This window comes from Carlito syrichta, unplaced genomic scaffold (assembly GCF_000164805.1).
Source record: "Carlito syrichta isolate Samal-C Ts95f unplaced genomic scaffold, Tarsius_syrichta-2.0.1 Scaffold309408, whole genome shotgun sequence".
NCBI classification, from domain to species: Eukaryota; Metazoa; Chordata; class Mammalia; order Primates; family Tarsiidae; genus Carlito; species Carlito syrichta.
In genome coordinates, this window is record NW_007253504.1 from 392,958 (window position 1) to 419,352 (window position 26,395).

At 35.1% G+C, this 26,395-nt stretch overlaps 1 protein-coding gene across 10 annotated transcripts in view; it reads right to left on the reverse strand.

Moving 5' to 3' along the window:
- The window catches only part of CCDC88A (coiled-coil domain containing 88A), a 144,429-nt gene that overhangs the window by 68,233 nt on the left and 49,801 nt on the right, over positions 1-26,395 (reverse strand). For all 10 annotated transcript variants that reach the window (XM_021717152.1, XM_021717151.1, XM_008067207.2 and 7 more), the window contains 7 exons: positions 18,351-18,434; positions 15,805-15,945; positions 12,518-12,690; positions 6,722-6,803; positions 5,271-5,429; positions 3,743-3,889; positions 2,379-2,523 (listed from right to left, as the gene is read on the reverse strand). In XM_021717152.1, coding sequence (XP_021572827.1) covers positions 2,379-2,523; positions 3,743-3,889; positions 5,271-5,429; positions 6,722-6,803; positions 12,518-12,690; positions 15,805-15,945; positions 18,351-18,434 — 931 coding nt within the window. The remainder of the gene's footprint in view (positions 1-2,378; positions 2,524-3,742; positions 3,890-5,270; positions 5,430-6,721; positions 6,804-12,517; positions 12,691-15,804; positions 15,946-18,350; positions 18,435-26,395) is intronic.

Genomic DNA, 26,395 nt, shown 5'->3' on the forward strand with positions numbered 1-26,395 from the left:
AGCCCAGCAGGTCGAGGCTGTGGTGGCCGCAAGCGGCCACTGCACTCCAGTCTGGGTGACAGAGTGAGACTCCAACTCAAAAAAAAAAAAGAAAGAAATTATTAATGACTTACCCCCCCTTTATATTGTTCCCAAATTCTGTAAACTTACTGGAAAGTTCCTTGCATAATTTAGAAAAACAAAAAGTATACCACATTAAAACAAATATTTAGTTCTACAATTCTAGCTAAGATCAATTACAAAACAACTGCAATATAATGACAACGATAATATTTAACATTGGAATGCTTACTACTCAGCAGGCACTATTCTTGGGGTTTCACAAGTATCAACAAATTTAATCTTCACAATAACCCTAGAAGGTACTTACTATTTTGTCCCCATTTAAAAGGTAAGGAAATTCTTAACAGTAACTTTAACTACTTTAGTAGTAGAAAACATTTAAGTCTGGATTGCTCTCTGTGTAACAATTCACAGGGAATATAATTTTTAAAGTTCCACAAATATTTTAAGTAACATATCTCAGTAAGTAGAATGACTAAATATCATCACTTATTATGCAGTCAGTACATGGAGCCTTAGAATTTGAAGTTAGGTGTAAAATAGGAAAAACCTAACAGGTGACTGAAAGGAGGGACCCCAAGAAACTTAGAATAAACTTAGCTAATTTTTAGACTGACATGCTTTGAACCTAGCACAGGTTAAACAGATAAATTTCCAGTAGGCAGGTTTTAGAAAGCATTCAGTCATTTTGCTGCAGGCCAAGCTGGCAGTCTACCCCACCCCTTAGCAAATCTTCATCAGATGCAAGACAAGGACAGCTCAACCAATCAACGCATGGATTAGCATGATAAGCTCTAAGAAACTCTCAGGACCCTTAGCTGGCTGAAGCCCAAGAAATTATAATAACACTACCTTTTTGCTGAAGAGTTTATGGATTGGAAATGTCTGACAGGTCTCTTGCAGGAAAAACCCATCCCCTTATCTCCTTCCATCTAGCCCCACTACCATGGCAGCAATCTTGTGACTAACCCACCCATCTACCTGCTGTCCACCACCTGATGTCAGTACCTGCACTTCCCAGCCCCTACTACATGGAGCAGACCACGCCCAATCACCTTAATGACCTTCCCCCATCAAAAGGAAGGATTAAAAGGACTCAACCACAAGCAACCAGAGTCACCACTGCCAGGCCAATGTGGCCATTGCCTTATGGTCAGGCCATGTTTCCTGGTTTTGGTCCCCTTCCCTGTCCTGGCCAAGTGAATCTCCTCTTTCTCTAATTTACTTTCTAAATAAACTATATTTTCTAATCTAACTTATGTGCATCTTTCTTTGCATCTTTCTCGCAGTACTGAATCACACACCAGACACCTACACCCCCAGTGGGCCTGACCTAACATTCTGGAAGCCCCCGTTGGGAGCCTGCCCTAACATTTTTGAAGGTCCCACCGAGATCTTATAGTAATGAATAGGATGAGTCATCCACAGAAGTAATTACAGAATTATAAACTTTCTCATTGTTTATGTCTACCTCACTACTAAATCTTCAGGGCCTGGATAGTATTTTAAACATGGTAGGTACTTAAGTATATGCTGAAGAAATGCAGATAGAATAATCGAACACTGAGCAACTGAAGAGTTAAAACTAGTCTAATTTGAATAAATGTTACCTAACTATAATTTCAAAAAAAGATATCCACATTAGTATATCCAAAGATATAACCCAAATGACTGTATTATATATGTAATTAAGAAAAAAAACAAGTCAATGTGGAGCCTAAGAAAAAAGAGCCAAAAGTTAAAATTTCACCTGGAGGTCTTACATTATTATTTATAACTTTCATTATTATTTATATCAAACTGGATTAGGTTGGTTGACGGGAATAATCTTATAATGAGATTACATCTATTACAATACTAGCCCATAAGATCCTTAATTTAATTTATTCTGGCTACATCTTCACCTAAAAATTTGCTCATTATGTTTTGACTTCCTATTTGGGTTTATCTATAGTCAAAGAACATGCTGACCAGCTAGAATAACTTTTTTGTTCAATTTACTATTAATTCTTAGTCAAAATAAATTAATAAACTGGTATTCCAGTATCTTACGATGTTAGCATGCAAGTGCCTAAACAACCAATCAAATCTGTTACTGAATTCATAAAATTGAGTGGCAAGATATGAAAGGCTAAGAATCAGACCCAAGAAAATGGAGACAAATTATTATGTGAAATCATATCTAGGGAGACAAGTGTCCTTCTGAGAAATCTCCTGGTGGGGAATGTAAAGAATTACAATAAAAAAATCCAGAAATGTAAACATAAATACAATTTAATTTATTTAGTGATCTATGTAAATAAAATTGGGAATACCTTCAGAAAGTTCACTAGTTCTGGATATCTGTTCCAGCTCCCAGCCAAGATGTAATGATTCATCCATACTTTGTTTCTGTGCCATTTCCAAAGTCATATTTTCTTCCATTAATTCTTCAATCTTTTTTCTATCCATATCGCGTTCCTTTTTTATTGGCAGGAATTAGAAAGACAAAAGAAAGCTAAGAAACAGTACAATTTCAAGCTGCAAATAATATTGTATTACTCATAACTTTTGTTTATCAAAAACTCAATAATAGAAGGATAAAATTTGAGTTCCCTAAAATTTCACACTTTGAAGCCAAATTATAATTATTACTGGTTATTATACTCATCAGGCATAATATACTCAACCTTTTAAAGTGATCTTTGGGGATACAGTGAAAATTCTTCTTCATAATCAACATATTGTTTTCGTGATATAATAATTATAACCCAATGCTAAATTTTAGCGAATAGTCTTATTTCTGTTTGTTTTGTTTGAGTTGGAGCCTAACTCTGTTGCCCAGGCTGGGGTGCAATGGCACAATCACAGCTCACCACAGCCTTGACCTCCTGGGCTCAGGCAATCCTTCTGCCTCAGCTTCCCTTTCCCTAGTAGCTAAAACAACAGGCGCGTGCCACCATGCCCAGCAAATATTTTGATTTTTTTGTAGAGATGAGGTCTCACTACGTTATCCAGTCTGCTCTCAAACTCCTCGGCTTGAGTAATCCTCCTGCCTTGGTCTCCCAAAGTGCTGGGATTACAGGCATGAGCCATGACGCTCGGCCTATTTCTGTATTTTTAAAGACATGTTTATACATTAGCCTATTTATTGTTTTGAAAGGCAGAAGAGCTGGGCTCGGTGGCTCAGCCTGTAATCCTGCGCCTTTGGGAGGCTGAGGTGAGTGGATTGCCTGAGCCTGAGGTTCGAGACCCGCCTGGGCAGCGAGACCTCATCTCTACAATAAATCAAAAAATCAGCCAGGCGTGGTAGCGCATGCCTGTAATTCCGGCTACTCGAAGGCTGAGGCGGAAGGATCGCCTACTCGAAGGCTGAGGCGGAAGGATCGCCGGAGCCCAGCAGGCGAGGCTGCGGTGGCCGGGAGTGGCCACTGCACTCCAATCTGGGCGACCGAGTGAGACGCCAACTCAAAAAAAAAAAAAGGCAGAAGACTAAATACATAATATACTTCTGTGACAAAAACAGAATTTCTACTACTTTTGTATTTATATAAAGTTGGAAGCATCTAACTTATTTAGCCATCTCTTCTCTGTTAAAGCCTCAAGGACATTAGCTATCCCTGTTACTTTAGGGAAATCAGCTGAATCTTAGAAAGTTTTCCTTAGAGCCCATGTAATTGATCTACTCCTTAAAACTTACCATTTCCATATCATGAAGTTTAGCTTTTAGTTGTAAGTTCTCTTTTTCTAATTCATGTAATTTATCAGAACGAGCACGAGTTCCTTCCAGCTGGTCTTCCAACATGGTTTTTGTTTCTAATAAAACTTGATTGTCTTCTTTTAATTCCTATAAACATTTCACACAGGCTTTATTTATCATTAAATGTTGAAGTATGTTAATTTTTTAAAGTTGTGGAACATAGAAATTATAAAATAAAACATAAGGCAGTTTGCTTCATCAATAAATTCTACTAAAGCTACTGAGTAAGAGAAATACAATTGCAGTTTTCTTGGCTTCACTTCCCCCCCTCCAATGTAAGCAATCTACAAACAAAATATTCAGTACTTATAGTAGGATGAATAACATTACTATTATCTCACATGAAAGTATAGGGGTATATTTAAAATCCTTGGTCACAGGACAAGAACTAAATAAATACAGTAGTCTTCCAGATATTTAAGAGATAAATCTCTATAGAATGGTGCTTAATTTATTGACTGAAATAGATTTAGAGATTTATCTGTACTTACAGCTATAGCTTGAAAGTGAAGGATTTGAGGTTTTTGCAATAAAATACCAAGACTTGAACCAAGACTCACATAAACCACAAACCAAGGCTCTATTAATGAACATTTTACATAAACATCTTCAGGAAATCCTTAAAAATCCCTATGTACATATGTTTTGAAGATAAGTGTTTCTAATTCTATCTTGCTAAGTTATGAATTAAAGTTTAGAGAAGGTATATTAAGACAGTGGCATCCATAAGAATTCCTTCACTGTACTGTGCATACATTTGTTTAAATAACTGGCAAAGAATTAATATGCACTTTATCCTTGCAATCCTATTGGATCTATTTAATGGGAAACTTCAGGTTACAATGCTCTAACTACTTTCTCATATGTTTTCATTTCTTGATTTTGTATATTCCCTTCATCTTATCCTCATACTGAAATTGACCAAAATGCCCTGATTACAGACAATGAGACAATTAACTGAGAAAGGAAAAAGAACACAACTGTTAAATTCTTACTGTCAAATTCTACTTCATGTAACACTAAACTGCAACCATCAAGAAAAATTTTTTTCTAATGTGTTTGCATATATTATATATATATATCTCTTTCAATAATTTTAAGTTTAGCAATCTCAGTTAAGGAACACTCAGAAGTATGTTCTGCTTTCATTTTTGGGAAGAAGTTTGAGATTAGCAGAGGTAAGTACTTTATTTTTACTACTAGGGAAGAACTTCAAGTCTGCTCAACCTATGAAGCCAAGGAAAGGAATGAAAGGAAAATCCCCAAGAGTTCAGTAAAACTAATAATGTTCAAAGATCCCTTCGTAAAAGTCTAGCTAAGTAATATGCTGACATAAGATAAACATACCTGAAAGTATTTACTCTTTGCTCTATATTTCAAAAGTTTCTTACATTAATAAGTGCATTTTAAAAATCTTAACCCTTTTAAAGAAAAAAAATGATCATGAATGGTTGATTATGCAACATACCTCAACTCTTGCCTTATAAAATTCAATATCATGTAGCCTCTCTTTATATCTGCTGACTTCACTCTCAAGCTTATCAACTCTGATTGCTTTCTCTCGAAGTGCATCCAATTCATCTCGGTACATCCTGGCAGAACGAGCGTCCGAAAGCAAATTCATGTTCTAAATATAAATAAAAAGTAATATTTTTTTAAGATTGTTTTTTATTTTCAACTTGTTATTCCTTGGCTGCATAACTTGATACATTTACTCAAAAAAAACCCAATAAAGTATAAACCAGGTATGGTGGCTCATGCCTATAATCGCAGCACTTTGGGAGGTCAAAGTAGAAGGATTTCTTGAGCCCAAGAGTTGGAGACTAGCCTGGGCAACATAACAAAAAATAAACAAATAAATAAATAAATAATATATTTTATTTATTTATTATTTATTTTATTTTATTTTTTTGAGTTGGAGTCTCACTCGGTCGCCCAGACTGGAGTACAGTGGCCGCTTCCAGCCACCGCAGCCTCGACCTGCTGGGCGCCAGCAATCCTTCCACCTCAGCCTTCCGAGTAGCCGGAATTACAGGCATGCACTACCATGCCCAGCTGAGTTTTTGATTTATTGTAGAGATGAGGTCTCGTTGCCCAGGCAGGTCTTGAACCCGGGGGCTCAGGCAATCCACTCACCTCAGCCTCCCAAAGGCGTGGGATTATAGGCTGAGCCACCGAGCCCGGTTAATAATATATTTTAAAAGGATAAATATTAAGGTATATAAATTACACCGCAAGTAGTTTAAATGGGAAAATACAAAGACTTTAAAAAACCAAAGTATTTTAAACATATATATCTTTATATTAATATACAAATTTTTATATAACATTCTCGATCAGGAATAAAAACTATTCAAGATAGCTGGGGGCAGTGGCTCATGTCTACAATCCCAGCACTTTGGGAGGCCAAGGCAAGAGGATCACTTGAGCCTAGAAGTTTGAGACCAGCCTGGGCAACATAGTGAGACCTTGTCTCTACAAAAAATTTTTTAAAAATTAGCCCGGTGTGGTGGCTTATGCCTGTAGTCCCAGCTTCTCAGAAGGCTGAGGCAGAAGGACCATGCAGTGAGCCATGATCATGCCACTGTACTCCAGTATGGGCAAGAGAACAAGACCCCAATTCAAAAAAAAAGGAAAAGAAAAACTTGGGACTACCCCAGTAATAAGACGTTCTTTTGAATCTTAGCAAAATTTGAACAGCATTTACATAGAAAAAGAAAAATTCAAAGACTCTGATTTGTAGTTTTGGCTCTGGAGTTTTTGAAAAGAGAGACACTGAGAAAGTCATCCAATCTCTTCAAACCTCAGTAATCTCATTTATTTATATAAAGTACTGAGGCAAAGATGACAAATTATAAGGAGGAAAATCAATTTCCAATTACCTGATGGTTCTATATAATAAAAGTTACAGGTACAAACCTCTTGTTGCAGCCTTTTTAGTTCTACTTCCATTTGTTCAAGTTCTTGTTTACAATCCAACAACTGTTCAGTCTTTTCCTCCCTTAAATGCAAAAATATTAAAGAATATACATAAAAATAAGTATATAAAAAAATTAAAGAACATATTGTTTTTAAAAATTATGATCACATCTACATTAATACAAATGTATTATCATTACTAATTAATTATGTGAACATAGTGTTAGCCATAACCCCAATCAGAGGAGAAAAAACAAAGAAATGGGTATCAGGAATTTATATAATTAGATATCATCAATCAAACTTCTGCCTTAATGTTTTCCAAAGGCCAACCTCAATGGCTAATGTTCTCTCATAGTACATAATGCAGTTTTTGTCATTCTCTTTTTATCTTTCCTGCTCCCCCATCCCTTCGTCTCCACTTTCTTTTCTTTCTCCTTCTCTCTCTGCACAGTCACAGTTAAGCTGGAAGAGTTTTTATGTAAGGCAGAACTCTGTGGGTCAGAGACTTAAAGGGTCTCCAAATATTTTCAACAGCCTAAAGAAAATTAAACACTTCGGCCAGGCTCGGTGGCTCAGCCTGTAATCCTGGCACTTTGGGAGGCTGAGGCAAGTGGATTGCTTCAGCCCGCGGGTTCAAGATCAGCCCAAACAACTTTGCGAGACCTCATCTCTATAATCAATAAAAATTAGCCGGGGGCGGTAGTGCACGCCTGTAGTTCTGGCTACTTGGAAGACTGAAGCAGAAGGATCGCCAGAGCCCAGCAGGTCGATGCTGTTGTGGCTGTCAGTGTGCCACGGCACTCCAGCCTGGGTGACAGAGTGAGACTCCAACTCAAAAAAAAAAAAAGAAAATTATACACTTCTTATTGCCATAAGATACCTAAAATCTTTACTTCTCTATTGATTTCTACACTGTAGCCTATAAACAACCTCAAATTTCTATTATTAATTTTTCTCTTTGAACTGCTTTAATTCTAACTCCCATCTCCCATGTCCCCTTCAGAGCCAAGCTCCTCAAAGCAAAAAACTTCTCACCATCTCTACTTTTCCGTCTTGTTTTTTAATAATAAAAGGTAAATGTTCATCGCATAAAATGATGATTTTTCATCTCCTCATACTCTCTCAAAAACATAACTTTTAATAGTAGAGAAAGATTGCCACTGATAGAGAAATCGTAATTTATTAAGTCAATTTTCAATTTTTCACTGTATATAATGTTTTATTAAATAAACTCATTAGTATACATAAAATCCTGTGTATTTAAGGAAAGAGTTTGTTTTTTTCTTAAGAAATAGGATCTCACTATATTGCCCAGGCTGTCTTCAAACTCTGGGCTCAAGTGAACCCAGCTTAGCCTTCAGAGTACCTAGAACTGCAGGTGCTTGCCACTGGGCCCAGCTTTCCAGAAAGATTTCTAAAAGTGCATTACAGGTTAAAAGGTACTTAACTGCCTGGGACCAGAAGTATTTTATATTTTGGATCTTTTCAGATTTCAAAGTTATTTGCATTATATACTTACTTGATTGAGCATCCCTAATATAAACATCTGAAATCCAAAATGCTACAGTGAACAGTTCCTCTGAGTGCTCTAAGAGGTTAGGATTTGAGGGCATTTTGAATGCCTTCAGATGTTTGGATGAAAGATATGCAACCTGTCAAACTGCCCTTCCGAAAGATCATGATCAATTTTTCATGCAACCAGCAGATGATAAAGGTGCATATACGTGAAACAATTAAATAACTGAAAAACGTTGAGATCTGTATTTCTTTGAATGTGAGGAAATGCTAAATTTGTTTTCCTATGGTTGTGCCATTAAAATTTCTTCTTTTGTGAATTATTAGCTCACATTTCATTCCTAACTTTCTACTGGATGGTTTATCTTTTTTCTTCTTTTGAGTTGTAGTCTCACTCTGTTGCCCAGGCTGGAGTGCAGTGGCACACTCACAGCCACCGCAACCTCAACCTGCTAGACTCAGGGATCCTTCCGCCTCAGCTTTCCAAGTAGCTGGAACTACAGGCATGCACCACAACGCCCGGCTAATTTTTTTGATTTATTGTAGAGATGAGGTCTTTTTTCCAAGTTGTCCAGGCTGGTCTCTAATCTGTGGGTTCAGGTAATCCTCTCGCCTTGGCCTCCCAAAGTGCTGGGATTATAGGCATGAGCCACTGCGCCCAGTATCTTTTTCTTACTGATAAAAAAGCTATTACCTTTTGTAATTTATAAAATATTTCTTATTAAAGTGTCTTTTTTTTGGATTGTTGAATGCTTTTCTAAAAATTAGTTTTTTAATTGTGGTGAACTATGTAAATTTATCATTTTAACTATTTTTAAGTGAGCAAGTTAGTGGAATTAATTTCACATTCACAATGTTGAATGGTGGTCACTCAGTAGACACACAAGAGAATTAAAGAGAGATGTCCATACAAAAACGTGTACCTGAATGTTCATAGCAGTATTATTTACAATAGCCGAAAGTAGACAATTCAAATGCCCATCAACTGACAATGGCTAATCAAAATGTGGTATATCCATACAATAGAATATTATTCAACCACAAAAAGGAATAAAGTACTGATATGTGCTATAACAAGGATGAACCTGGAAAACATGCTAAAGTAAAAGAAGCCAGGTACAAAATGCATTTATTGCATGATTTCATTTATATACAATGTCTAGAATAGGCAAATCCGCAAAAATAGGAAGTAGATTAGTGGCTGCCAAGGGCTAAGGGCAAAGGGGGATAGGGAGTGACTGCTAATGGGTATGAAGTTTTTTTTGGGGTGATGAAACTATCCCGAGATTAGATAGTGAGTGATGATTCCACAACTCTATGAATAAACTAAAAACTACTGAATTGTACACTTTAAAAGAATAAATTTGCTGACACACGAATTACATCCCAATAAGGCTGGGCTTTTTTTTTTAAAGAATGTACAGGTTATATTAGAGAAAAATTCATTTAAAACATGAAATCCAAGGAGACAGAGAGAATTATTAAAGGATGTCTTTGATAGCGTTAACCACTGCATAAAAGTGGAATTTATTAAAAATTTACTTCTTCCATCCAAGCTGCAAATTATACTTTTTCTGTATGCCTACAAATCTGAAATAATTATAATGTATTACCCCATAAATAAGTATGTTGTCCATTTGCAGGTTCTCATTACAATTATTTAGCATACAGTTTCCCTTAGGTATAAGACAATTTGGACTATTTTGTCCACAATGACTTTGGCACTTCACCCAATACAAATATATAAAATGCAGCCGGGCTCGGTGGCTCAGCCTGTAATCTCGCGCCTTTGGGAGGCTGAGGTGAGTGGATTGCCTGAGCCCGCGGGTTCGAGACCCGCCTGGGCAGGCGAGACCTCATCTCTACAATAAATCAAAAAATTAGCCGGGCGTGGTAGCGCGCGCCTGTAATTTCGGCTACTTGGAAGGCGGAAGGATGGCCGGAGCCCAGCAGGTCGAGGCTGCAGTGGTTGGGAGCAGCCAATGCACTCCAGTCTGGGTGACAGAGTGAGACTCCAACTCAAAAACAAACAAACAAACAAACAAAACAAATATATAAAACAATGTTAGTAGGACAAATCCAAGAAAAACACGTTTTCAAAGGACAAAGATATTAGATGGTTTTTGTTAAAATGCTAGTTACTAGAAATACTTGCTATATCTGGCAAATTTATTTACATATTTAAAATATCCATTTATATTATAATTAGTACATATAAAACCACATTTTACTAATCTCTTCAAGTTGTTTGAAATTTTAATATACTCCATTAAAATTTTAAGCAAATTTTACTTAAAAATTAAATTCTAATATAGTACAAATCCTTAAATGAATTCACAGCCATCATTACAGTTCTAATTGCATGCTTTATCTAAAGACCAGAGAAGATTGTGCTAAATTATATGGAACGAACTCGTGTTCACTATTTAGGCTATCCATTAACTGCCAGTCAAACTAATAACAGCAATCTCTTCCCTAATTTTCCTGGTGCAGCTGTTTATAGAATATCTTGGGCGTGTTCATTTCAATAGATATATAATGATGCAGACATCCACAAATGAAAGCTGTTATTTTTTTGTTTTCACATTTTCCTATAGACTAAGTTTTTTTTTTTCTACCTTGCATATTCAATCATTTTTAAACTGCTTTCAATAATAGGTGAATAAATTTCACTGCTATATTGTGGCTTTAAATTTAAAATCCATACTTTGAAATTCAAATTCCAGAAAAACAAAACAAAAAAAGCCCTCCTCAAACAAAAATCTTTTGTTCTTTTTAAAAAACAAAACAAAAAAATCTCCAGCAGAGACTGGTCACATCTTTACTTGTGGTTCATCAAGAAATGCCTATGTGACATTTATACTTACTTTTCTGTAATGATCTTTAAAAATTATATAATTTCACCAGTACTAACCAAATCTGAATACAGTCATAAATCACTTAACAAAAGGAACAGAGTCTAAGAGCTGTTAGGTGATACTGTCATTGTGCAAACAACATAGAGCACACAGTACTTACCAAACCTAGATGGCATAGCCTGCTACACACCTAGGCAAGGCAATATGGCATAGTCTACTGCTCCTAGGCCACAAACCTAGCATATTATTGTACTAAATAATACAAGTAACTGTAACACACTTGTAAGTATCTGTGTCTCTAAACATAAAAGAAGTACACTAAAAATATGGTATAAAAGATTAAAAAATGGTATACACTTGTATAGGGCATTTACCATGAATAGAGCTTGCAGGACTGAAAGTTGCTCTGGGTCAGTCAGAGTGAGCGAATTTGAAGGTTTATTACTGTGTACTACTGCAGACTATATAAACACTGTACACTTAGGATACACCAAATTTATTTAAAAATTTTTCTTTCTTCCACAAATTAACCTCAGCTTACTGTAACTTTTTACTTTATAAACTTTTTAATTTTTAGAATTAACTCTTCTGTAATAATACTGAGCTTAAAACATAAACACACTGTGCAACTGTACAAAAATATTTTTTCTTCATATCTTTATTTTATAAGCTTTTTTCTATTGAAAAAGTTTTATTTTTTAAAAAATTTTTTACATTTTTTTTTGTTAAAAACAAAGACACAAACTTACACATGAGCTTAGGCTGCCTAAACAGGGTCAGGAACAAAGACAACTAGAGATTTTTTTTTAGCTCCACTGGGACTATTGTCGTGTATGTGGTCTACTGTTAACCGAAATGTCATTATGCAGCACATGTCTATATATTTACCTTTACTAAGTACTCATACATTACTCAGACATTTCAGTTACTCAATGTAGAAGATACACACAAAAATTTATTTTTTAATAATTCTATATGCCAATAATTAAGTCTTTTAAAACATTAAAGTGTTTTTAGAAGAATGCATAACAGGTACAAAACACTAATTTTAAAAAAGTTAAACTTACTGATCTGCATCAGTGGTTCCCAGTAATTTGGATTTCAAGGAATACAAAAAAAAAAATTAAGGAAAACCCCAACAAGCCAAGGAAGGACACTATTTTATAAAAGAAAAGATATATTAACACTAGAAAGCCAGGAAGGATATAAATCAAGAATAAAGGGCATCCTTTAAATTGATAAGTTTTAGCAATAGGAAAACCATATGCCAGTCTTATTTTTATCATTTTGACACACACAGTGAAAACACTGACATAGGCTAACACAGTAGAGAACCACTCATTATATAAGCCTAAAAATATTATTCAGGTCACCTTTGGGACCATACAAATTCAATGAACCTTTAAAATCAGCAACTTACAGTTCTTGCCTAAGCCTTCTTATCTTGGCTTTAGCATCTGCCAATTCCACTGACAGATGTTGTCGACTTTCTGTTCGCTTCATGCCTGGAGAACCACAGGGTGACTGTGCAGATGAAGAGGCATGGGGTAGAAAATGAAGACCATCTCGCTCTTCAGAAAGCTCTATGATAGTCTGAGAGATTATAGAAATAAACACAGAATCACTTTTAGTATTCTACAAAAGAGCAAACTAAACACACAACAGTATTCACTGAGTCTAAGGATTGTACTACAACATCAAAGACAATTCATTAATCAAAAACATATTAACTATCATTTAAAAATTTTTCATTCAACAGTTCATGCATAAACTACTCAGTAGCTAACACTAGTTCAAGACAATGCTTTTTTCCCATTCCAATTTAACAAATCAATTAGATAACATAACTAGATTACATAACAAATATTAAAAGGCTTAAAAGACTTGTCAACATAGGACAGAAATCGACCCAAGAGTGATTTGTCTAGAACTGCACTAATATGACAACCAATAGCACAGACTGCTATTTAATTAAAAAGTTAAAAATTTAGGCGAGGTGTGATGGCACATGCCTATCCTATAATGCCCACACTTTGGGCCAAGGCGAGAGGACTACTGTTTGAACTAGCCTGGACAACATGGCAAGACCTCATCTCTACAAAAAAATTTAAAAATTAACCAAGTCTGGTGGCAAATGCCTGTTGTTCCCCCTACTCAGGAGACTGAGGTGGAAGGATTACTTGAGCCCAGAAGGTAGAGGCTGCGGTAAGCCGTGATCATGTCACTGCATTCCAGCCTGGGTAACAGAGACTACCCTAACTCAGAAAAAAGAATTTTTTTTTTTCCTTTTTTGGTTTTTAGTAAAAGGAAAGGAATGAAGACATAGCATTAAGATTTAAAAAGTAAAGAAAAATTAAAAACAGGGTGACCGAATATATAGTTTTAAGATAGAAATGAGACAAATATGACAAAAGATCAGTCAAAACAAAAAAAGTTAAGGAAAAAATCTAAATAAGAACTTGTTTCAATCTATTAGTAATTGAAAGATACAGAATTATTATATTTACATACTATCTTTACAGTTGTCTGGTATTTTTCACGATTTTTTTAAAGGTCTTTTAGAATTTGTCTACTGGTGATACATATTCAAACAAAAAAGTCCCCAGATAACTGAATTTAACCAGTTAGCAACTTGTTTCCAAACAGGGATAGAAGAGTATGACAACATTTTTTTTGGTTAAAAAACGAATTCAACAAAAATATTTAATCAGGCAGGATAATATATAAATGTTTCTCATGCAAGCACCCTATGTAGTGTTTCACATTCCTTTTACTTTTGTCACAGTCATGTAATGACAAATATTTTGTTTACCTCATATTAATCACTTCATTTAAATTAGAACAAACATTTTATACATGCCCATCAGTCATATAAAATCAAGTATAGATTTTTAGAAATAATTTCCCAGAATTTGGAGGATACCTTTAATAAACTGAAATATAAACAGAGAAATGTTCTAGAAAATGAATAAAGCAATGGCTGAGGGGGGTAGCTCACACCTGTAATCCCAGCACTTTGGGAGGTGAGGCAGGAGGACTCCTTGAGTCTAGGAGTTCAAGACCAGGCTAGGCAACATAGCAAGACTTCATCTCACAAAAAAATTAAAAAATTAGCTGGGCATGGTGGTGCACACCTATAGTCCCAGCTACTCAGGAAGCTGAGGCAAAAGGAACTTCTGAGCCCAGGGGATCGAGGCTGTTGTGAGCCATGACTGCACTCCAGCCTGGGCAACAAAGCAAGACTCTGACTCAAATACATAAATAAACAGTAAAAAGACACTAAAACAAGAAGAAAACACAGCATGATTCAAAACTCAGACTGAAAATGAAATAATCTTTTAAATTATTATTTTTATTTTTTAGAGACAGGATCTCATTCTGTCACCCAAGGTGGAGTACAGTGGTGCAATCACAGTTCATTGTAAACTAAAACTCCTGGGCTCAAGAGATCATCCTACCTCAACCTCTTGAGTACAGATATTCACCTCTACACCCAGTTAATTTAAAACAAAAATATGTAAATATTTTTAGAGACTGAGTCTTGCTATGTTGCCCAGGCTGGATGTTTTTCAATTTACTCCTCTCCTTTCTTCGGTCTCAGTGTCCTAGCTTTAAAAAAAATTTAATTGAGGGGGAGGGGGATGGGATTAACAGTAGTAAATAACTGTCTGGGGAAGGGGAAACACCTCTTATCAACAGGGTGCCTGAATGAAACGTAATTGTACACCTAACCCTTAACTGTACCCCACAAAACCATAATTAAAAATATTGATTTAAAAAAAAAATTTAATTGTTGCTCCAAAATGTTTATTTCCTATATTTTCTTTTCTTTTAAAGGTTGAAGAAGAATTGAAAAGTCCAGTCAATAGAGACATGCAAGTTTTGTTCTGAAAATAAAACCTTTAGGAATTTTCTCTCTGTAATCTTTCATTAGTCCCAAGAGTAATCATACAAATTCTCTATAAGTAAGCTCAAAACTGTCTTTCACATGTACATGGAACAACTGACAAAAGCTATATATTCTGCTGACTGGCAGAGTACTTTGCTATTAAGAAAGTATTACTCACCACCACATGCACTAAAGTCTAGACTCCTCTAAAATTATAAACTGCTTTCATACAGTGCAGACAAAATTTGGTGCAAATTTACTTTTTTTAAAAAAACAAAGTTCTGTTTTAGAAGAACTTATAATAATTCTCTTTTTAAAATCACACCTAATCATACGAACTACAAAAATTTGAGATCTTTTGTGGGACATTTTATTCAGAGCACCTGTTATTCTGCTTTTATTAATAACTATTTTTTCCAACCTGAAAATGTGGCAATAAAACTAAGAAATTAACCTCAAGCAAATTCTTATGCTTCAAGGCAATGATTTTTCCACTTACATCAACTGTATTTTCAGTTTCACACTCCTGTATTGCTGCCAGAGCTGGGAGAATGACTTGAAAAACTTATAGGAACAAAATCAGAATAATACTAATTTTTTTTAAAAAGGAGAAAAGAAAACCTAGCTGCAATTTGTTTACTGGCAATTTGACATTTTTGTATATCCTTTCTGGTTCCTGTCTTCCACACAAAAAAGAAGCAGTACTTTATTACCTGTCCCTAAGAAAAAAAGTATCAATTCTGAAAATCTTCTGAAGCTACTCTTTTCTTTTTTGGAAAGTGAACTTTTGCAATATACCGAAAAAAAAATGTACAAACCTCTGAATGTTCATCTCTCTCATCTATAAGTCTTTTTAGATGTAATGCCATATTTTTCAAGAGTGGTTCTATGTCCTCCTGAGACATATCAGTCACTTCCATCCATTGCAGATCAAATACATTTTCCTGATTATGGGTTACCTTTAAAAAAGCAATAAAAATAAACAACCAAAATAATTGCTAATACTTAAAACTCTATTTCATTGTAGCATAATACAACTAAAATTTTACATAACCCATATAATAAAAACATGAAGAGCTAATATAATGTAAAAAGAAGAACATTTACTATTAATGATGAAAACACTACAACTAAAAATTATTTTTAACCAAATATAATCTTTAAATGAAGTAATATTCACTTTCTAGCTAAAAAAGGAAAATATTTAATTCAAGAAATTTCTAAAGGAAAGTAATACTGATATATCTAATAACTTCTTTAACAAATCAATTAATCTTTTCTTAGATGGGACTTTTAATTTATTGTACTTGAATGCAAAAGCAAAAGGTTTTTAATCTTGTAGGATGTAGCATTTTTATAATTGAATAGGTAAGCTTTTACAGATTCTGAAGATGACACTGTGACAGAAACTTAGGAGAAGGAACTCTCAATACAAAGATTTTTAGAAGAATGAAAAAGTTATGTAAGAGAATATGTATTTCTTGTCTTCCATTTCTCATTGTGATTCTGATATTTTCTTTAACTTTCAAAACAAACAGCAAAAATAACACTTTCAAGAATGGTGGCAAACTGAGTAACTTGCAACACTCAGCATTTATTCAAAATGAAATAAAAACACACTGCTAGCATAAATAAACATATATATATATATATGAGGGAGGATGCCTCCAAAAAAACCAGAATTATCTTTTGGAGAGCAGACTCCTCATAGCACACTTGGAATTTGCTCCTCTGGATCAAATGGTCAACCAAAGTTATCTAAAAGTTTTGAGAAGATTGCATCACGATTTGCAAAAGAAACGTCCCAAGTTGTGGCAAACAGGTGACTGGTTCTTCCACCATGACAACACACCTGCCCACACCACGCTGAATATTCAGCAGTTTTTGACCAAAAACAGCATGACCTCCATGCCTCACCCTCTCTATTCACCAGATCTCACCTCAAGTAACCTATTTTTTTGTTTGTTTTCCCAGATGAAAAAAGCCCTCAAAGGGAAACATTTTGCCGATGTGGAAGAGGTGAAACAAAAAAACAGCAGAAATGCTAAAAGGCATCAAAATTGACAAGTTCAAAACTGTTCTAGCAGAGGTAAAAAGTGTCTCAATATATGTACTGCATCAAATGGAGAGTACTTTAAAAGTGACTGAAGTAGCCAGGATCGGTGGCTCAGCCTGTAATCCCGCGCCTTTGGGAGGCTGAGGTGAGTGGATTGCCTGAGCCCGCAGGTTCGAGACCCGCCTGGGCAGGCGAGACCTCATCTCTACAATAAAATCAAAACATTAGCCGGGTGTGGTAGCGCGCGCCTGTAATTCCGGCTACTCGGAAGGCTGAGGCGGAAGGAAAGCCGGAGCCCAGCAGGTCGAGGCTGCGGTGGCCGGGAGCGGCCACTGCACTCCAGTCTGGGCGACAGAGTGAGGCTCCAACTCAAAAAAAAAAAAAAATGACTGAAGTTTAAACATGTAAGAATACACAATTTTTTAAATAAATAAATTCCAATTTTTTGGGTCCTTCCTCATATAAAGGGAGACTACCAATAAAACTATATTATGTAAAGTACTAATATGCTTCCTGTTGACGACAATGTTATTGACAAGAAATCTAGGCTCTGTGAATGCTGGCTAAGAGAAAAGATGATCTATGGAACACAAAAGCCATCTAACTAAAGAATATTTTATATACTAACAATTTTCAGTATTTAAAGATTTTTTTCCCTTTTCTAATAACATGTAAAATTTAACATATTCTAATTCTAAAAAGTCTTCATAAGATTAAAAGCATAAGAGTAGGCAGATGCAGAAACAGCTTTTAAGATCAATCTCAAGTAAATTTTTTTAACTTCAATCTGACATTGCCAGAACTCCCTAGATTTAAGCTTTTATATGAATGTTACAAATCACTAACATGTTTACAATTCAAGTAACATCTTCAATAAAAATTATGCCATGCCCATTCATTCAAAAGAAAAATCAATAGAATGACATACTAAGCTTATCCTCTTACCTCACTATCGTTTTGAATTAAAAGCAGAGTTCCACTTTCTGCCGTTTCCATTTATTACTTTGTAATTTATTTTGTGTTTTCTAACAAAAACATATACCTCATTCTTCAAATAACACCTGCCTGTGTCTCCAAAGATAAAGGCAATGATATATTTGTAGCTGGCATTGTGCAATACAGAAGATGATTCATTTAAAAAACTATCTCTAAAGAGAAGACAATTTGTATAAAAGCAAGGTCCATTTATATTTGATCTTGATTTGTTTGTGCTTATCCAATGACTTTAAATATTTTGAGATATAAACAATAAATATGCCATAATTTTCATAATTAGTACATAAAAACTGTATACAGGTCATTCATTACCTCTTGAATATGTGCGGCAACTGCTGCTTTTGTATCAAAATCTAAACCTTGAATTCTTTCAATAAATTCTTCTTTCTTCTGACACTAAAATAAATGAGTAAGATAATCAATCATAAATTTGAAGGGTATGGTTCTTAAAATGTTGTAAATAACTAATACTTCTCAGGCTTGGCTATGTTTTCAACAGTACAGTAAGAGTTTTGTTTTGCATCCAAATGGTCTAAGACACTTAGCAGATAACATTTAGAAACATTTATTTTAAAAAGCAAGGCACTGAAAACCTATACTATTTTTATGTTGGAAAGTTCTAAAGTGGGAAACCATTGCATAACCCATCTGAGGTCAGTACAATATTATTATGCTAACTTTACACACAGAAGAAGTAAAGAATCAAGAACTTGTTTCAGGGAGGGTAAGTTTCTTGCCAAAAAACACAGTGAGTCAGTGGCAGAATTAGGAATACAGCCAAAATGCTCAGTCAGTCGGGGGCTATCACCAAACAACATAGCCTTTCTTCTTGGAAAAAAAATTTTAAGCAAGTTTTACTTCAAGCTTACAATTCATTCTCACATCTTCATTCCTATCAATCTTAATAAAAGAAACTCACTTTTGTGGCCCAGTTCAACATTTATAAGTTAATACATAAATATTTGATTTGTTTCTCATATAACATAAAGTTACTAGGGGCAAAATTTAAGAATGCATATACAAAGTAACATGTAACCAAATGGAATAAAGGCAGCAATTCTTTATTGTGTAACTTTAAAAAAAAAAAAGCTTTATATAAATTACAAATATTAAAATACAAACCTTATCTTTTTCCTTTCAATCAGTATTAACAGTTTAACATGCCTCTTAATCCCGACTTCCATCTACATCTCTTATGCTGCAAACCAACTGCTAGTATAACCCTATTCTTGTAGCTACCAAATGAGAAGTGCATACAAAACAGACAGTACCGCCTTGTCTAACTTAGATGCATCTCCTGGGCCAACTGCTGAACTACTAGTAAAGGCAATATACTCACAAAAATAAAAACTAGCAGCTCTTTGATCATGAAACTTATAAGGATCTGATTTATACTCCATACATTTATTTTATCAAATTGTAACACAAATTCTACTGCCACACAATTTAAACACACTCCAATCAGTGCAGAAAGTTCTTTATCTTCTAAAAATAAAATTATTAGGATACAATGTTTAAAACAAAATTACTAGACATATACAATCCTAGTTGTGATTAGAAGTCAGGATTTTGGGTTAATGGGATCAAAATTAATGAGTTTAAAAACAAGAATTTTGGCTGGGCATGGTGGTTCATACCTGTAATCCCAGCACTTTGAGAGGTCAAAGCAAGATGACTGCTTGAGACCAGGAGTTCGAGACCAGCCTGGGCAACACAGCAAGATCTCGTCTCTATTTTTTAAAAAATAAATTTAAAGGAAAAAAAATAAGAATTTTTTTATATTTGACAGGCCTTGTGGGAAAAATTAAGAATTACTTTCTAATTGTACACTTGTAACATATATAAAATAACTTACTTTTCAGGTATAATAACCTCAATTTTTAAATTTAACCCTTCTAAAATTTTTGACCTAAATAAAGTTTCTGAGTCAATCAGAATATAAAACTAAAGGGTTATTATAAAAGGTAATGACTATGATTACCAGAGAGTCCCCAAATTCACCTGCCATCTCTTTCTCTGCCTTCAGTTTAAATAAAACATACACACTTCCCTTTTCTGAGACCCAGGACCACTTTTTTTACTAGTACTATCTTTAGGAGCTCATCCTTTAGCATGATATCAACATAAATCAATGAGAATTTTTCCTTTATCCTTAAAATACACACAACTTCTACTAAATACCACCCTATTTCAAACATATTCTGAAAATATTTTCTAAATAGGTTAGACTTTTTTCAAGAATATAGACTGAATTTCATAGGCTCTTGAAAGACAAGAGAAAGACTGTCAAGATGGAAAAGAGAATTAAGAGAAGATTCAAGTTTTGAAAATGAATAATCAGATCAAATGTTCTATATCAGAGTTGTCTAATATAGTGATCGCTAGCTACATGTAGCTACTGAATACTTAAAATACAGATAGTGCAATTGAGAAACTGAAAATTTTATTTTATTTAATCATAATTAATTTTAATTTAAATAGCCACATGTGACTTGAGTCTACCGTATTAAGCAGCCCAGCTCTAGAACTAAGAAAAGTCTGAGCCGGGCTCGGTGGTTCAGCCTGGAATCCCGCGCCTTTGGGAGGCTGAGGTGAGTGAATTGCCTGAGCCCGCGGGTTCGAGACCCACCTGGGCAGCGAGACCTCATCTCTACAATAAATCAAAAAAATCAGGCGGGCGTGGTAGCGCATGCCTGTAATTCCGGCTACTCAGAAGGCTGAGGTGGAAGGATCGCCGGAGCCCAGCAGGTCAAGGCTGCGGTGGCCGGGAGCGGCCACTGCACTCCAGTCTGGGCGACAGAGTGAGACTCCAACTCAAAAAAAAAAAAAAAAAAGTCTGGTGTTAAAAACAAATACATATATAAATAGTTTAATTGCAGCTATAAAGACTCTTGCAAAGACTAAACAAATCATCAGCAAATTATTTTTTCCATTTAGAATTATGCTCTCTATATCTTTATGTAAAGTTCTTAAACTGTCATGGGCATTTAAATTACTTTTAACTGTATTGTTGTAACTGATTCCTAAGACAATAGATTACCATAATAGTCTAAGAATATAAAAACTGGGATGTAGGAAAAGTGAAAAAAAGTTTTTTGGGTAGAAGGTAGAAATGGGTCAGACAGCTTAAGCTTTTTTTATTTTTAAATCCAACCCCCGCCCCCTCAGCTTTTTTTTTTGAGACAGGATGTCACTGTCACCCAGGCTGGAATGCAGTGGTGCAATCACAGCTCACTGCTGCCTTGACTTTCTGGTCTCAAGCCATTCTCCTGCCTCAACCTCCTAAGTAGCTGGCACTATACAATTGGCCAATTTTCTATTTTTGTTGAGAAAGGTCTTCCTATGATGCCTAGACTGGTTTTGAACTCAATCAATCCTCCCACCTGAGCCTCTCAAAGAGCTGGGATTATAGGTGTGACCCACCATGCCCAGTAAGGATCTTAATACATTATTCCTCAAATTCTTCATATTTTCAATACCTGGTACTTTCTATCCTCTCTGTTGTTAAAGAAAGAAGACAGGCTTATGCTACAGTGAAATAAAGAAAAGGGCACCCAAAGCAAACTACTGAGCAAGAAAATAATAAAACAAGGAATACATTATAGTGTTTTAAATAAGAATAAGAAAACTAATCATATTATAGCTCTAAACAATTCATGGTTTTACCAATGAACAAAATATGCCACATATAAAAGTAGAAAAATTAACATTCCTTTTATGAAAGATTATCAAAAAAACAGGAATTAACAAATGTTGGTAAGGATGTGAAGAAACTGAAACCAGTCAGCATTGCTGGTGGGAATGTAAAATGGTACAGCACTATGGAAAGCAGTATGGTAATTACTAAAAAAATAAAATAAATAGAATTACCCCGTGATCCAGCAATTACACTTCTGAGTAGAATAGAAAGCAGTGACTCAGACAGATATTTGTACACCCATACTCACAGCAACATTATTTATAATAGCCAAAAAGTAGAAGCAACCCATGTGTTCCTCAACAATGAATGGATAAACAAACAATGAATTATTATTCAGGCTGAATACGGAAGAAAATTTTGACATAACACGAATGAACCTTAAAGAGATTATGCTAAATAAAATAAGCCGGTCACAAAGGAAAAAATACTTAATGATTCTATTTATATGAGGAACCTAGAGTAAACAATTTCACAGACACAGAAAGTAAAATGGTAGTTGCCAAAGGCTAGTGACAAAGGGGAGAGGGAGTTATTTAATGCGTATAAAGTTTTAGTTTCAGAAGATGAGAACATTTCTAGAGATGGATGCATGGTGGTAATGATTATACAACAATGTGAATGTACAATAATCAGAATACTACCAAACTACATATTTGGAAATGGCTGAAATGGCAAATTTCCTATTATGTATATTTTACCACGGTTACAAATTAAAATTAAAGTAATACCTGTATCAGCAAAAAAAAAAAACCTCTTTAAACTGAGCTACATTTGCTATTTTTATGTATTCTCAGAAAAAATAAATGCCTCCACTAGAAATTGTTTTATTTCCATTTTAACTACCTCCCTCTCATGTTACCAGGCTGCAGTGCTGTGGCTATTCACAGGCGTGAGCACAGTGCACTGCCGCCTTGAACTCCTGGTCTCAAGCAACATTCCTAAGTGGCTGGGACTAAAGACGCATTGCCACACCCTTCAGAAATTGTTTTATTTCCTGAAAAAGTAATATGATAATTATAGTTCTAAATTGCTAACTTTTAAGACCCTTTACAGATCATTGATGGGTAAACAATAGATTGTAGCCCTCAAAAGACCAAGATCAAAACTGGTTTTCAGAATCAAATACTAATGTTAGAATCTCTTTTGTGGGTACCTATAAAGGTCAAAACGTTAATTCCAACCACACTTGACCAAACTCAGTTACTTCCAGCACTACTCAACATGGATGAAGTCCAAAACAAGTTATATTTCTGGATATTAAATAGCCAGTACTGATATAAAACCTAACTTCTGCTGAAAAGGAGGGAATTTTACAGTTTTTAGAACAAGGAAATTTCCAAACAACAAATACCGCAAAAATTTTTCCTTCTCTGTGTAGGATGGTTTCACTTATGAATCTTTCAACTATCTCAGGGCTAGAATAAAGAGTCAAATACATGAATGAAAATTCTAGTTGATGTTCAGAACTGACTCAGGAAACTGGTGCTATTCATTGAAAATATTCTGGAGGAACCTGAGTTAGCCAGCCAATAATAAAAATACCCAAGCCCTGTCGTCAGACAGTTTTCTTCATTTTCAAAGTCATTTCTGTGGCTTTTATTTTGTGTATATTTAAGGGTAAAAAAATCTTAATTATAACTTATTCTGTACGGTAAGATTTTTAGATATTGGTCAACATGGCTGTTTTTGAATGTTGCTTCCTCTTAAGAATTCCCTATTTGTTCCTTCAAAAAAAAGAAAATATTTTTTCAATTTCCCAAGGCTAGCTTTTTTTCTGTTTCTTATCATGAATACAATATCTTTTGAAACCTGTGATACACTGATTTCCTGAGCTCTAATATATCAGCAACCTTTATCTTGCTATTTCTACCTACAAACCATAATGATAACAGATAAAGTTGACCAAGATGTTGGAAAACAGATTTATGCCACTTATATTAATATATTATATACTAAACATGAGAATTTTAACCTGTTCAATTAGTACACAAATTTTCTGTATTAGAGAGGACTAGAATTCTAGAAAGTGTTCCAACAATACTTGTTCCCTGACTGGTTCCTCAATAGTTTCTTCTCTAGAAGCACATTTTGGCTCTTTAGTAACAACAAAGATTTCTAATTGTTCACACAGTGACAGCTAAAGGCTGACAGGAGGTTTGGATTATTACACATTTAATGTTATTAGCACTACAGGATGAAATCTAAACTCAAAGCAAGTGACAAATCCAGTCCTTTATAACCCAATCCATGTAAACTCTACAGTTTATTCTCTTACTATTCTCCCACATGAATGTTACATTCCAGTCATACTTAATGTTCCTTGAACAAGTTGTTTTCTCAATATCTTTGCTTTCCTTTCAAACATTACCTTATCAGAGGGCTTCCCAAACACTACAAACAAACTTAAAATACTTCTACACACCAATGTATCTTGTAATTATTGCCCTGTAGCCTTATTCTTTGGTCTGTCTGCCTCTAAAATTTAGTCTTCAAAGTGTGTACTTTTTTCCTAAAATTTATGTTTCTCTTTTTTTTTTTTTTTTTTTGAGTTGGCACCTCACTCTGTCCCCTAGGTTGGAGTGTAGTAGCACATTCACCGCTGCCACAGCCTCTAACCTAATGGGCCAAGGCAATTCTTCAACCTCAGTCTTTCTGTTTTTTTTTTTGTTTTTTTTTTGAGTTGGAGTCTCACTCTGTCACCCAGACGGGAGTGCAGTGGCCACTCTCGGCCACCGCAGCCTCGACCTGCTGGGCTCTGGCGATCCTTCCGCCTCAGCCTTCCAAGTAGCCTAAACTACACAGTCTTTCAATTAGTTGGAACTACAGGTGAGTGCCACCACGCCCAGCAAATTTTTTAATTTATTATAGAGACAAGGTCTCATCAAGTGGCCTGGGCTTCAGGCAATCCTCTGGCCTCTGCCTCCCAAAGTACTGGGATTACAGGTGTGAGCCACCACACCCAGCTTGTCCCTGTCTTTTAACATAGCATATGGCATATAATAAGCATTTTTTAAAAAATCTGGTCCCTAATATTTTTAAAATACAGAATGAACCAATAGTTTTTAAAATTGGATCTCTCCTTCTTTCTTTGTAGATATGTAAGTCTGGCACCACAATTGATGCAAATGTCAAGGCTTTCAAGTAAAAGAATATTTCTGCTATGACTACACAGACATAAAGTAAACACAAAGACTGGTTTCCAAGTGTCTCGACAGGCTCATATCACATCAAAGACCCCAGGTCTGACAACCTTTCCATCTCCTCATTTATATAAAAACACTGAATGATGTTGACACAGTCTAGTATAATGGTGTCCTTGAATCTTCAGTTTTGTTTTCTACAGCTGATAAAATCTATTCTCTCTTAATATAAAAAAATTAATTTGCTTATATTTATTCTCTTTATTCTCAAATATATGTACTACTTTAGTCCTGAACATCTTCCAAACATAGTACTATAAGATTACTCTTCACTGGTTCTAGCTACACTTTCCTAAAGTCACTTTCACATTAGTAACATATTTTGTCAGCTGGATATAGTGGCTTATACCTCTAATCCCAACATTGTGGGAGGCTGAGGTGGGAGGACTGACTATTTGAGTCCAGGAGTTTGAGACTAGTCTAGGCAAAATAAAGAGACTTCATCTCTACCAAAAAATAAAAATATTAGCCAGGTATGGCGCATCTATAGCTCCAGCTAACTTAAGAAGCTGAGATGGGAGGATTGCCTGAGTCCAGGAGGTCGAGGCTGCAGTGAGCTGTGACCATGTTAACGCACTCCAGTCTAGGAGACAGACAGAGACTTCAACTCAAAAAAAGTAAAAATAAAATAATATATTTTGTCTACTGGCTCTTATCTATTTTCTTTAAGTTAAAATACTAACAAGAGTAAATTCTTCCTCTCAACTTTAAAACTCACCTCCAGACTACACTGTTCTCTGTAAACATCTCAAAATCACCTTTATTTTCCAACTTACTTTACAAATGTCACATCCATGTATATTTATATAATTTCCTTTTATAAAATGTTCCCATTCTCCATCTTTTATTACACCTCAGTTCATTCAAATAGTCTTCCTCCCTTTTCCAAAGACCATCTGAAATAATACCTACCTTACAAACCCTTTCCAGATTGTGTGACTCTACAGTACAAGTAAACAAAACCAGTTATTATATTTATAGAAAAACCTAAGAATATCTAGTGCTACTAGAAAAACTTTCTTGTTTTAATTACATGTCAACATTACTAATGTAAACTATTTTAGAATGTAGGCTCCTTACAAAGACAGGTCTCTTTACACATTATTTTGCTTTATGCAACATTTAGTTCTGTGCAATCAATAAGAAGAAGTCTCTATCTCTAATGTTATGATAAGTGAATTTTCAACAATGCTTCATTAAGAATTTTAAGAAAAATATAATCAGCCTATTGTTCTTTACAACACAAGTTAAATCATAGAAGTTGTTTTATAACTTGAGCATCTGGGCCTGGCACAGTGGTTTATGCCTGATAAAACCTGTTTTAAAAATCTGGTCACAGCCGGGCTCGGTGGCTCAGCCTGTAATCCCGCACCTTTGGGAGGCTGAGGTGAGTGGATTGCCTGAGCCCACGGGTTCGAGACCCACCTGGGCAGCGAGACCTCATCTCTACAATAAAT